Raw genomic sequence first — 13,470 nt, forward strand, 5'->3', positions numbered from 1 at the left:
TAGAATGTGTGCTTTTATTTAAAATGCATCTCTCGGTTATTTGTGGGGCCTGCCCAGTGGCGTAGCGTGGGGGGTGCAGGGGGGGCCGGCAGCACCGGGCGCAACATCTGGGGGGGTGCACGCGCTCGCACTCGCAGCTCTCTGCCCCTACTAAAATCCACGGGTTAGGGGGCGCAAATTACTTGCCTTGCCCCGGGTGCTGACAACCCACGCTACGCCACTGGGCCTGCCTGGTGTTTTCACATGAATAGAATGTGTGCTTTTATTTAAAATGCATCTCTCGGTTATTTGTGGGGCCTCTGGGCCACCCCTCTGGGTCACAAATGTCCTCACTTCATTTTTAGAGCTCATCCCTGCTTATGTTTGTCCTGCGATATTTTAGGTTTTTCCCTGGGGAAACCTGCTCTTTACTGCTGAAAAGGAACAAATGTCAAGCCCCACAAAACTCAACTGATGTTTGTTCCAATTCAGCAGTAAAGAGCAGGTTTAAAAGTGGCAGGACGAAAGGAAGAGCCTCTCGGACTTGGGCCTAGAAATCATGGGACAAAGGGAACTGAAGACGAGTCTTTAGAGTGGGCAAACGGCTACTAGGATTTGGAAGTAGCCAGGGATCCCCATCTGGACTCTCAAGATCATCAGGTGTGCATGTTGTGTGAATTGCTGCCTGCTTATGTTGCGAATTTCCTGTACGAAAACAGAACCCGCATACTATTGTCTCTTGCGTTTCAGTTGGTAAACTGGCCTTTCCTTTGCATGTGAACTTCTGGGGGGCATCAGGTTAAGGGTAAGAACGTATTTGCAACAGAAACATTCGTAAGAGATCCAGCAAAAGACCCTCAATCTCTTGAGCTTGGGCATTGGAACGCTGGTCACCCCTGGGGGTTTAGAGGCCCACCTTGCAGCAAATCTTCCCGCCCCCTTTCTGCCGTCAGGATTGTTAAGTTGTGGGTGAACATATCAAACGACACAGCGATTCTTCAAACAGCTCTTGTTTATTCACAGGCCAGAACAGAACTGAACTGAAGGGTTCAGCCAGCCTGCTTATATAGAGCTCCACTACAATGCAACAGATGGGACACGGGTGGCGCTGTGGGTTAAACCACAGACCCTAGGACTTGCTGATCAGAAGGTTCGAATCCCCGCGACAGGGTGAGCTCCCGTTGCTCGGTACCTGCTCCTGCCAACCTAGCAGTTCGAAAGCACGTCAAAGTGCAAGTAGATAAACAGGTACCACTCCGATGGGAAGGTAAACAACTGGACCTAATGGTCAGGGGTCCCTTTACCTTTACCTTTACAACGCAACAGTAACCACTTTCTGTAACTATCCAATCACTGAACGTCACTTTCAATCCCTTATTTGCATATGTGGACCTGAGCCAAAACTATATACAGTATCCCCCTGCTGGCCCAGGGTGAGAACTTCAGTACAAGGATAAATACCTGGTATGGACGTGCCCAGCGCCACAAAGACCACGGCGTTGACAGAGTCCTTGAGGCCGACGGTGCAGCCGAAGTGGGAGGCCAGGTCTCCGATGAGGGCTGTGAGCACCCCAATGACCAGGATGCTGACGCTGAAGCAAGCCCACCCATTCCAGTACTCGGTGGGCGGCACGCAGGCGAAGAGAACCTTCCAGAAGACCGTCAGGAAGTGCATGACGTAATCGAAGCAGGAGGGGAGGCGTTCTTCGCGCCCGTCTTCCTCATCTTCCTCGTCTCCTAGGGATAGGGAGGCAGGGACTGAGAGTTAGAGGCGCTTCTGGGCCAAGACGGTGGGTAGGCCTTCAAAGAGGGGTGCCTACTTAAATAAGATATTAGGGGGGCAGGTAAGCCTTGCCCTGAAATCAATCAAATGATGCCCATTTAAATGACAATAATAATAATAGTAATAATACAGTGGTGCCTCACAAGACGAAATTTATTCGTTCCACGAGTCTCTTCGTCTAGCGTTTTTTTCGTCTTGCGAAGCAACCCTATTAGCGGATTAGCGGATTAGCGCTATTAGCGGCTATTAGCGGCTATTAGCGGCTATTAAAGGCTTAAGGGATTAGCGGATTAGCTGCTAAAAGGCTATTAGCGGTTTAGCGGCTTAGAAAAAGGGGGTGGGGAGCGGAAAAAAATCTCAAGACTCGCAAGACATTTTCGTCTTGCGAAGCAAGCCCATAGGGAAATTCGTCCTGCGAAGCGCATTGAAAAACAGAAAACCCTTTCGTCTAGCGGGTTTTCTGTCTTGCGAGGCATTCGTCTTGCGGGGCACCACTGTAATAATAATTTATTATTTATACCACGCCCATCTGGCTGGGCTTCCCCAGCCACTCTGGGCGGCTTCCAAAAAAATATTAAAATACTGTAATGCATCAAACATTAAAGGCTCCCCTAAACAGGGCGAGGATTTGAAGTCCAGTCTCCCAGGTCCTAGTCCGACACTCTAACCACTACACCGTGCTGCCTCTCTTGTCTGGCCTTTCGCAGCAGCAAATTCGCCTGTGCAAATTAAAGAGGCGAAAATCTCGCTTGACACCTGTATGCTTCGCCTGCTCAGCCTCAATATCAGCTCAAGCTGCCGTTACTGCCAGAAGGGTGAAGCGGCCTACCTGTACTGAGTCCTTCTCAAAGCGGTTTTCTTCTCGTTTATTCTGGAAGATGCTGTAAGGCAGGTTGGCCACTAGAGGGCACCAAGGCCATGCCACATAATGACTGGGAGATCTACGCCTCATTCTACTGATTTCTGAGGGTCCGGTCTGCCAGACCCCCGTCAGGCCTAGGGCAGGGGCCTGATAGACGACAAAAGGACTTCACCTAGCTGAGAACACTGTTTGCATTCTTTTAAACTGCTTTTTAATTGTGTGTTTTTGTGTGTGTGTTTTTTAAAAAAACCTTTAACTGTTTGGTGGGCGGAGAGTGTATTCAGCTGCTTCTGTTTACATTTTGATAATGCATTTTGTGTTTTTATAATGTAATTTTATAATGTAAGGGTGACAGCAGCCACGAAATTAAAAGACGCCTGCTTCTTGGGAGAAAAGCAATGACAAACCTAGACAGCATCTTAAAAAGCAGAGACATTACCTTGCCAACAAAGGCCTGGAAGCTGTACACCGGCTCCCTCGGCCAGTAAAGCGAGATGAGCACCGCAACCCCAGAGTTGACCACGACTGGACCTAATGGTCAGGGGTCCCTTTACCTTTTATGAGGGCTGTTTAGCAATTTCAGGAGCCCAGGACTAAAGCCCTTTCAGTGTAAATTCTTGCACTGCACGGAGCTTCGGCTAGAATGACCCTTTAGGTTCCTTCCAGCTCCACAATTCTGTAATCCTATGGCACAAAATAGTCTCCTTCCTTCTCTCTCTTCCTTACCAAAGAGTGTCAGGGTGGGGGGGGGAGGCCTGGTTGACCGTGTGAAGGGAAGAGAGATTGAAGCAAAGAACATTGTGGGTGGACAGCAGTGCAGGACTCGGGGGAGGGGGGAATATATAATTTCTCTTTCTGTTTCCCTCCCGGTCCATTCCCGCCCCGCCCCCCCAGCATTAAAAAAAAACAAAAACCCACCCACAGCTTTTATAGCGGGTGCTGTCACCGTAAAGAGATTTTCAGGGCAGCAGCAAAACTACGCAACGCCTGTGCTTTATTTATTTATTTGTTGCCAAAGAAGTAATTTCTAGGCTCCTTGGTTGAAAGGAAAATCATAGATTTCGGCAGATTTACTTAGTCATCAGTGCAAAAATAAATAAATAAATCCATTTTCTTTCCCACAGCTAATTATGTGAGGTGAGGGAGGGGTATGGCCAGAAGGCGCCACGAGGAATCCTTTCCCCTCCCCCTTCTTTTTTAAAAAGTGAATTCTGAGAGCCAGGGGGGGATGGGTGGAGACTTGGGTGAGGGCCAGGAAGCTGAGAGGTGTTGATGGTGTTTATATCAGTGTTTAGGTTAATGTATTTTTTCCTGCGTTTCTTCTCTAGCATACATTTGTGTAAGGTTGTCGTCAGGTTGTAGTTCGCATGGCTGCCAACAGGTGGCGCTCGCCCTGCAAACCACAGGGTGATGACCATTAGGAGGGGATGGTGGGGGAATGGAGAAGGAGAAGAGGTTGAAAAGAAGGGCAGGTGGCAGAGGGGGAAGGGGGAAAAGGACTTGGGGGCGGAGAAGCAATGGGGCGGGCCCATTTGCTGTTGAGCCACGCACCCACAGCCAAAGCAATCTGCCCCTTCTTGCCCCGCCCCCAAAGGAAAAACTTTTACTTCCCTTTCACCCTTCCTCAAATCCTTTGGAAAAATCTCTAAGCAGGATTGACCTCCGTAATGCAAAGGTAAATCAATCGAGGTCGATTCGGATGTGCAAGACAGCTCCCCGCAGGAGCTAGGTGAGCTTCCACAAGCGAGGGGCCACCACTGAGAAGGCCCTGCTTGTGCATTGCCACCCTCTGGACCTCCCGGGGACCAGACACACAGAAGAGAGCCTTGGGGGACAGCCGCAGGGTAAGCTCATGACTGCAGCCTCTCTCAATCGCCCCAAGTTAGAGTCGCCTACCTGCACTCACGGTGATCGCCTCTAGAAACTGTTCTCGCCAGGAGTGTGTGCCAATCACCAGAGCCAGGTTTGTCTTCTTGATGAGTTTATCCACCGTGTTCTACAGAAGGGGGGCAACAGAAGCACAGTCAGGTCTGTCTGATATGCATAGATCACTTTCAGCAGACATGACTTCCTCCAGAGAATCCTGGGAACTGTAGCATGTTACCGGCTCAGAGAGTTGTTAGAAGCAGTGGCGTAGCGTGGGTTGTCAGCACCCGGGGCAAGGCAAGTAATTTGCGCCCCCTGCTGCACTGTCCCTCCCCCAGATAGTCCCTTGCTCTCTCTCCGCACCGCACCGCACGCCTGGCACCCTCCCCTCCACAGTGGGCGGCGACCTGGCGGCTCGGATCGAATTTGCACAGCCAGCACTGCAGTGAGAGAGAGTGAGTGAGCCAGGTAGGGGCAGAGAGCTGCGAGTGCGAGCGAGCGCGCACCCCCAGATGTTGCGCCCGGTGCGGCCGGCCCCCCCTGCACCCCCCACGCTACGCCACTGGTTAGAAGACCCCCTCTTCCCCTCCCAGCACTGCAATTTCCAGAGTGGTTTAACCATCTTTCCAATTCCCAGGGAACTCTGGGAATTGTAGCTCCATGAGGGGGAATGCAGGGTGGGTGGGGGTCTCCTAACAGCTCTCTGCACCCTTAACAAACTACAGTTTCCACGATTCTCCACGGGAAGCCATGACTGTGGGACGATACTGTCAGCATCGCCCTTGAGCCAGTGCCACTAACTGGACTCATCCACTTCAGCCCCGACTGGGCTAGGCGAGCTGGGTAGCACTTCCAGAGACCACCTTCTGCACAGGAACAGGTCAAAGTGATGTGGACTCACAGCTTAGAGTTGTGAGCACCGGATTCACTTCCACAAGTAGACAGTCGTCACACAGCAGAGTACAGCAGAGTCTAGCAGAGTATATAAACAACTCAGAGAGCAGCTCTGTAGAATATCTTCTTTCTTTATTCTATCTACAACTATTATACAACTATATACAGAGCTAAATGAGCCTAAGCATAAATGAATGCTAAACCACACTGAGTGCCTGCAGCTGCTCTTAGCAGCAACCTTATCTATACACACGATCTCTAACACGATCTCTAAAAGTCTAGGGCAGGTGGCGTTTTGGGGGGAGCAGTGTCAGTAGTGGTTTCATCAGTCTTAAATTCAGTCCTCCACGCATAACAACAGCAACAAAATCTATATTGTGGTACTAAATAATACCGTCATATCTCGGGTTGAAGTAGCTTCGGGATAAGTATTTTTGGGTTGTGCGCTGCAGCGACCCGGAAGTACTGGAGCGCGTTACTTCCGGGTTTCGCCGCTCGCACATGCGCGGACGGTCAAAATGACGCTGCGTGAATGCACATAAGCGGCAAATCGCGACCCGCAGACGTGGGTTGCGTTCGCTTCTGGATGCGAAAGGGGCTCCGGAACGGATCCCGTTCGCATCCAGAGGTAGCACTGTATCATCATTTAACTGTTATTAAATAATAATATAATTTGGCATTTATGAATAGCACAGTGGTAAGAGTAGAATGCTTCATGTTACTATTGTGAGCCACTTGTGTTGCAAAAGCGCCATACAAATGCAAAACCAAAATCAAGCTTCAGCGAAGCCTTTTTATGTCGCTTGCTTGTTGTTATTTATTTAATGCATCCGTATCCCTCCTTTTCCCTCCAAGGAGGGCAAGGTGGTTTGCATGGTCCTCCCCCTCCCCCTCTAATCCCCACAACAACAACCCTGTAAGGTTGGACTGAGAGGTGGTGCTTGGCCCCCAAGGTGACCTGGTGAACTTTGTGGCCAAGTGATGATTCGAACCCTGGCTTCCCTGCTCAGAGTTCAACGCTCTAACCACGACGCCACACAGGTGTGAAGGGCTGGGAATCGAGACTGGGCAAGGCACCTGCCGTGTCCCCCTCCTCACCTTGAAATCGTAGGATTCCTCAATGATGACTTCCAGGCGGCAGTTTTCCCCCAGGACCGGTTTGCCCATCTCAGCGATCCTCCGGGCTTCCTCTTCCTCGGCCGAGAGCTTCTTGTCGGCATCCACTAAGTCAGGGGAAAACATGGCGTAAGGAAGAAGAGACTATAGTGGTACCTTGGTTCTCAAATGCCTTGGTTCTCAAACGCCAAAAACACGGAAGTGTGTGTTCTGGTTTTCAAACATTTTTCGGAAGCTGAACATCCAATGAGGCTGCTGGCTATTGTTTCTGGGGCACCTGCACCAATCAGAAGCTGTGCCTTGGTTTTCGAACATTTTGGAAGTCAAACGGACTTCCGGAACAGATTCAGTTCCGCGCTTTTGCTATTTATTTTGCCTTTCTGTTTTTGAGGGTTTTTCGGTTCATTTGTTTTCGTGACTGTGTGGAACCCAGTTCAGCTACTGATTGATTGATTGATTGATTGATTGATTGACTGTGGAAAGGGATAAAAGCCCCCCATCCAATAACAATAATAATCATCAGTGCAGGTAAGAAAAAAAGAATTTTAATTTTTATCATCTACAATACTGTCTTATTTATTTTATAGTACAATGCATTGAGTATTGCTTTATGGATCAATGGTCTCGTTAGGTAGTGAAATTCATGTTAAATTGCTGCTTTAGGGGTTGATTTTAAAAGTCTGGAATGGATTAATCCATTTTGCATTACTTTCTTTCCCCCCCCCCCTTTTTTTTTTTTTTGTTGAATCAGGCCCAGGGGGCCCTATCTTTGTTATATAATATTTTATTGGGTTTTACAATAAATACAAAACGACAATAGGTAAAAAACAACACAACAAAAAAGGAAAAAATAGGAAAATACGACAACATACAAACATAAAAGAGCAAAAATGTAAAAATAAAAATAAAAATATTAAAAACAATTTTTGTCTCCTTGTATTCTTTGCATTAACTTGTTTCTCCGACTTCCCCAGACCTCCCTTCTCTGTATTCCAGATCATATATTCTGTCAGCAAATTCCTTCCCTCTGTCATATTTTGATTTTATAATAATCTTAATATCTTAATATAATTGCATTTCCTTATATCTAAACATTTTGCATTACTTTCTATGGGAAAGCGCGCCTTGATTTTGGAACATTTTGGTTTCGGAACAGACTTCTGGAACGGAGAACCAAGGTACCACTGTACACTGATATCCCACCTTCACGAGGTGGTGCACAGATAGCAACAGAATCGTAAGCGGGGCACCTGCAGAGGCCATCTAGCCTGACCCTCCTGCCAACACGAGGGAGCACACCGCCACAGCATCTCTGATTGGCGGCCATACCCTCCCCGCTTAAAAACCTCTAGCGAAGGCGCATCCCTTTCCATCCTGCAAGTTTCACCATCCTCACAACAACCCTCTGGGATAGGCTAAGCTGAGATATAGCAACTGGTCCTCCAGGAAGTGAGCCAAGTCAACCAGCTTTTAGAACCCAGTGATATACTGCTCTTGTACATGGAGGTTCTGTATTTTGCTCTTGCAACTTTCACTGTTGACAATAGGCTTGAGATTTCGGAGCCCAGTTTTTGTTAAACTTTAAAATCTTGCCATATATATTCTAGGCAGTGCTTTTCTTTCTTTTTAGAAAAATAGGCGCTGGTACTCACCGTGAAGTTGTTCCAGTAAGCGCCACACTTTTTAACAACAAAATAGGTGTCGGTACTGTGTGCCCCTGAGTACCTCCTGGGAAAATGCACTGATTCCAGATTCCAAATTTGTTATACATTTCTCTTTAAACTTTGACTTCTTGTCTTTCCCTCTACGCTGTTCTTAATCCCATCCCATTTACATACTGCATTCTGCTAAATATTTCACCGGAGACATACCCTTCTATTTCATATATTATCAATCTTCTACGGCTGGTCATACCGTATTTTTTGCTCTATAAGACTCACTTCTTCCCTCCTAAAAAGTAAGGGGAAATGTGTGTGCGTCTTATGGAGCGAATGCAGGCTGCGCAGCTATCCCAGAAGCCAGAACAGCGAGAGGGATTGCTGCTTTCACTGCGCAGCGATCCCTCTTGCTCTTCTGGCTTCTGAGATTCAGAATATTTTTTTTCTTGTTTTCCTCCTCCAAAAACTAGGTGCATCTTGTGGTCTGGTGCGTCTTATAGAGCGAAAAATACGGTAATTTAAATCCTGATTGGTATTTCGTCTGATGATGATATTTTTCTTTTCTTATTTTTGCTGTTAGTTTCTTTTGTCAGCTCTGCATAGTCATGTGTATACACACACACAAACACACACACAGACATACAGTGGTACCTCGGGTTAAGTACTTAATTCATTCCGGAGGTCCATTCTTAACCTGAAACTGTTCTTAACCTGAAGCACCACTTTAACTAATGGGGCCTCCTGCTGCCGCAGCGCCGCCGGAGCACGATTTCTGTTCTCATCCTGAAGCAAAGTTCTTAACCTGAAGCACTATTTCAGAGTCTGTAACCTGAAGCGTCTGTAACCCGAGGTACCACTGTGTGTGTGTGTATATATAGTGTCTTGGCCACAGGAGCACTTCAGACCCACAGGCTTCCTAGAAGGTGTGGCCAACCTGATTGGAGATAATGGGAATTGTAGTTCAACCTATAGAGGGCGCCGTACTGGCTACCCCTGTTCTCGAGCCTTTGAGAACATAATAAAGGTGCAACCTGCCTTTAGCCATAACCTAGAGAGGGATATAATTAGCTGCTATTAATGCAACATTAAATCACAAAAGGGTTTCTTCTTGGCCTGGGATCACTTGGCCTGTTTGAGGGATAGAAGATGAAAAAAGAATATCATCTTGCTCAGAGGCTTAGTGAGGGCAGCAGGCCAGGCAGCAGGGGTCGTTCCTCACTGGTCCTGCACAGCCTAACAAAGTAGAACCGCTAGGATTCAGCCACAGAGAACCGCTAGGATGTGGAGGGGGAGGGGACCTGGAAAATTTGGGTGGTGCTAGCAGCAACCAGCAGACATTCGTTTTTTTCCTTTTTTCAACACAACACCTTCTGGGCAGGAGCAGTCTACCTGAGTAGTGAGGATTTGGGCAGAAGTATCCTCCATGCAGGGACACGGGTGGCGCTGTGGGTTAAACCACAGAGCCTAGGACTTGCCGATCAGAAGGTCAGCGGTTCGAATCCCCGCAACGGGGTGAGCTCCCGTTGCTCGGTCCCTGCTCCTGCCAACCTAGCAGTTCGAAAGCACGTCAAAGTGCAAGTAAATAAATAGGTACCGCTCCGGCGGGAAGGTAAACGGCGTTTCCGTGCGCTGCTCTGGTTCGCAGAAGCGGCTTAGTCATGCTGGCCACATGACCCGGAAGCTGGACGCCGGCTCCCTCGGCCAATAAAGCGAGATGAGCGCCGCAACCCAAGAGTCGGTCACAACTGGACCTAATGGTCAGGGGTCCATTTACCTTTACCTTTATCCTCCACACACCCAAATACTGATTCATTTGGGATAATGAGGTGCAGAACTGAGAGCTTCACCTGGCATTGAAATGGCCAGTGGCAGCACAGGGAAATGGAACGAATTTCTGCCTCCCCCAGCCCCCTGAGAAATATTCTGGCTTCCGCTGGCAACCAGCCCTCTCCAAAAAGACCTCTTCCTAGATCCTAGATTCTCTCTCTTTTTTTTAATTGATACTCAAGAAAGGGATAAAAAAGACAAGAATACAAACAAAACAATGATAAAGACAATATTAGTTACAAATCAATAAAGCAAAAAGCAGCCCATGGACTATAGACCTGACCTCCCATCCATTCCTTGTTTCAATTATCTATTATTTGTTGCCAAAACATATTTTTATCTTAAATTAACTAATTATTGATATATATTAAGTTCCATACCTTTCTTAAATCTACTACTAAAGTTATTCAAATGCTGCAACAGAGTTTAAACTACTGCAATTGTTTTTCAAATAAACTTTCAAGATTTCCCATTTTGAAATAAATTCCTGTTTTGGTTTGTTCTTGATTTTTTTCTGATAAACTATCTAGCTCCGCATAATCTGGATCCATTTTTATTGGGTGGAGGGGATTTCATCACACTTCCACTTCGTAGCGATAAGAACTCTTGCTGCCACTGTAGCGTATAAAAATATACTCTTCATTTTTCGAATCCTAGATTCTCAAATGCCAAGTGCTGGTTTAGAAAACCTGCAGAACAAAAGTGGTAATCTTTTTTTCCCCTGGCGTCTGGGGTTTCAGGCTTCCTATGGGCAAATGACTTCTTGGACATTGGTACCTGGGTGGTAGAGGGGAAGGAATATTCCCCTTAATGTAGAAAAATAGCTCATCAGGGGAAGAACCTGCTTTGTGTACTTCTCCTTGAAGACCAAGCTTTCTCTGCGTGGGGATTTGTGGGTTTTTGTTTCGCTTTTTCTAGAGCAGCCATTTCCAACCATAGCTGTCAACTTACAGATTTGAAAATAAGGGGCTAGCAGCCTCGGAAATAAGGGATCAGCAGCCAAAATAAGGGATTTTGGGAGTGCTGGTATGTTCGACTTCTGAGCCCCTCCGAGCCAAAGGCAGAAAGCCCAGCCAGCAGCCAAACAAAGCCTCAAGCGGTGGTTCCCACAGCGCAGCAACCCGGCAAAGGGGATGCAGCAAGGAAAACCACCGTCACCTCTCCGCTGGGAAGCGCTGAGCAAAGGCGAGTCCCCAGGCAACGCCGCCGATTTGATCGGCACAAGGCATGCAAGCTCCACCCCCCAGTCGTTCTTAGACTCCTTATTGGGTGAGCAACGCAGCCAAGCAACACAGTTGGAGCCTCCCTCCGCCCTGGCCGGCAGGGAGGGAGGGAGGGAGGGAGGGAGAGGAGCTGCTTCCTTTGAAACCCAGGGAATTTAAGGGACATAATCAATAAGGGACAGCAGCAGGACACGGCGCTGGGATAAGGGACTTTCCCACCAAATAAGGGACGGTTGACAGCTATGTTTCCAACCTAGTGGAAATGTTTCTGGAGTGCAACTCCCACTGGGCCTGAAACATCTGTTATAGAGAAAAATCGCAACATGCAATTTTGCATTAATGCCTCGAAGTAACAGAATCCTGGAGTCCGGACCACTTTTGCTTCCTTTCCCTGGCGTCTTGGCTCTCTTCACTTGGGCAATGGATAATTTCCAAGATAGGAACCTCCGTTCAAGCCTACTCAACCACAGTTGCTGTTTCACCCTCATCCGAATGCCAGAATGATCCCCACTGACAATATGTTAAATTGTCAGGGCAGTGGATTCAAATCACATGGCAATACATACCCCGTGCTAGAAAGGAAGGGGGAGGAAACCTCAACAAAATTCAGCACAGAGAGAAAACGCAGGATCCAGCAAGCGCAGTGAACTACACAAATGATACGCTGCCACTTGTTTTGCATACAGTGGTGCCTTGGTTCTCAAATGCCTTGGTACTCAAACAACATGGAACCCAAGATACTGTCTGTCACAAGAGACTAGGGCCCTGCGGGACTTGACATCTTTCCGCAGGGCCTGCAAGACAGAGCTGTTCCGCCTGGCCTTTGCTTTGGACTCAGTCTGACCCTTATGTTTCCCTCCCCTTATGGTTTTGACTTTGAGGCTGCATTTTAAATTGCATTTTAACCTGTATTTTAAATTGGTGTTTTTTCCCCCTTTCTTTTTCTTCTTATTATGTTTTTACTGTGATTTTATTGATGTTAGCCACCCTGAGCCCGGCTCTGGCCGGGGAGGGCAGGGTATAAATAAAATTTATTCCTCTTATTCTGCTTCTTCTTCTTCTTTTTCTAAAAAAGCCCCAACCCCAGCCAAAATGTCCTGGTGACCCCATGTACCCCACAACCTGTGCCACGCACCTGTTCTTCTCTCCCCCAGAAGAAGACGACAGAGCGTTGTTTTGGGCCATAGCTGTCAAGCGTCCCTTATTTGGTGGGACAGTCCCTTATCCCAGCGCCATGTCCCGCTGCTGTTCCTTATTGATTATGTCCCTTAAATAAGCTACTGAAGGTAATGGGGCCCTTTCTATGTCCAGCTGTGCTTTGTCAACAACAAATTGTTGCTGTTTTTTGTGTTGAATATATGCTATATGGTAATTTATGGACCTAATAGGTATCTAAAGCCATTTGCACCCAACAAAATATGTATTTCATCAAAGTAATTGTTGATCCCTTATTTTGGCTGCTGATCTCTTATTTTCAAGGCTGCTGGTCCCTTATTTTCAAATCTGTAAGTTGACAGCTATGTTTTGGGCAGGTAAGATATCTCCCTCTCTCCCCCTCCCTCCCTCTCATCAAAGCACACATTTTCATCTCAATCTCTTCCCAAGCATATAGTTTCTCTCCCACTCAGTGCCTCTCTCCCCAGAACATGGCTAACGCGTACGCATACACACTTTCTCCCACGCACCCTCTCCCGTGGCATTCCCTCGCCCCCGCAAAGCGCTCCCTCTCCCAGCCACAGCTGTTTGATAGAAGGCTATACCTCATCTGCCAACTCCATCGCCTGCCTCGGGGAATCTGCACACTGCTGTAGGGACAGGCCGCAGGAACAGGGTATCTCCCTCTCACACACACTAAGGTTACCAGATTCCCCCCCCCCCAATGAATCCGGGGACACCTTCCAACTTCCTACTAAATAAATGTATTTTTTTTCAAGGGAACGATTTGTAAATCCAGGGACTGTTGTCCCCAGGAAACGGGGACGTCTGGTAACCTGATCTCACACCAAATCACTATTCGATATGCAATTCCATTGCACCAGAGAAGCAAACACACACACACACCTCTGTGTTGTTGTTTTTCTGCTTTCCTTGAAATTCTATAGCTTTCCTTCCTCCGAACCCCACTGGAGGAAATCAACAAATTTGCATTGAATTTTGCAGTGGACAAAATCCAGTAGCAAACTGGGTTTTTTTAAAAAATTAATTACAAATTTTTTTGCCAGCCGTAGTGAAACCATTTTAGCATTCCTCACAAGTCCTCAG

At 47.5% G+C, this 13,470-nt stretch overlaps 1 protein-coding gene across 1 annotated transcript in view; it reads right to left on the minus strand.

Moving 5' to 3' along the window:
- The window catches only part of SLC8A2 (solute carrier family 8 member A2), a 129,180-nt gene that overhangs the window by 1,882 nt on the left and 113,828 nt on the right, over nt 1-13,470 (minus strand). The window contains exons 5-7 of the mRNA XM_083454887.1: nt 6,483-6,607; nt 4,521-4,620; nt 1,441-1,716 (exon numbers count right to left, since the gene is read on the minus strand). Of these exons, the coding sequence (XP_083311013.1) occupies nt 1,441-1,716; nt 4,521-4,620; nt 6,483-6,607 (501 nt within the window). The remainder of the gene's footprint in view (nt 1-1,440; nt 1,717-4,520; nt 4,621-6,482; nt 6,608-13,470) is intronic.

This window comes from Podarcis tiliguerta, assembly GCF_965153285.1.
Source record: "Podarcis tiliguerta genome assembly, chromosome: 8".
Taxonomy (NCBI): domain Eukaryota; kingdom Metazoa; phylum Chordata; class Lepidosauria; order Squamata; family Lacertidae; genus Podarcis; species Podarcis tiliguerta.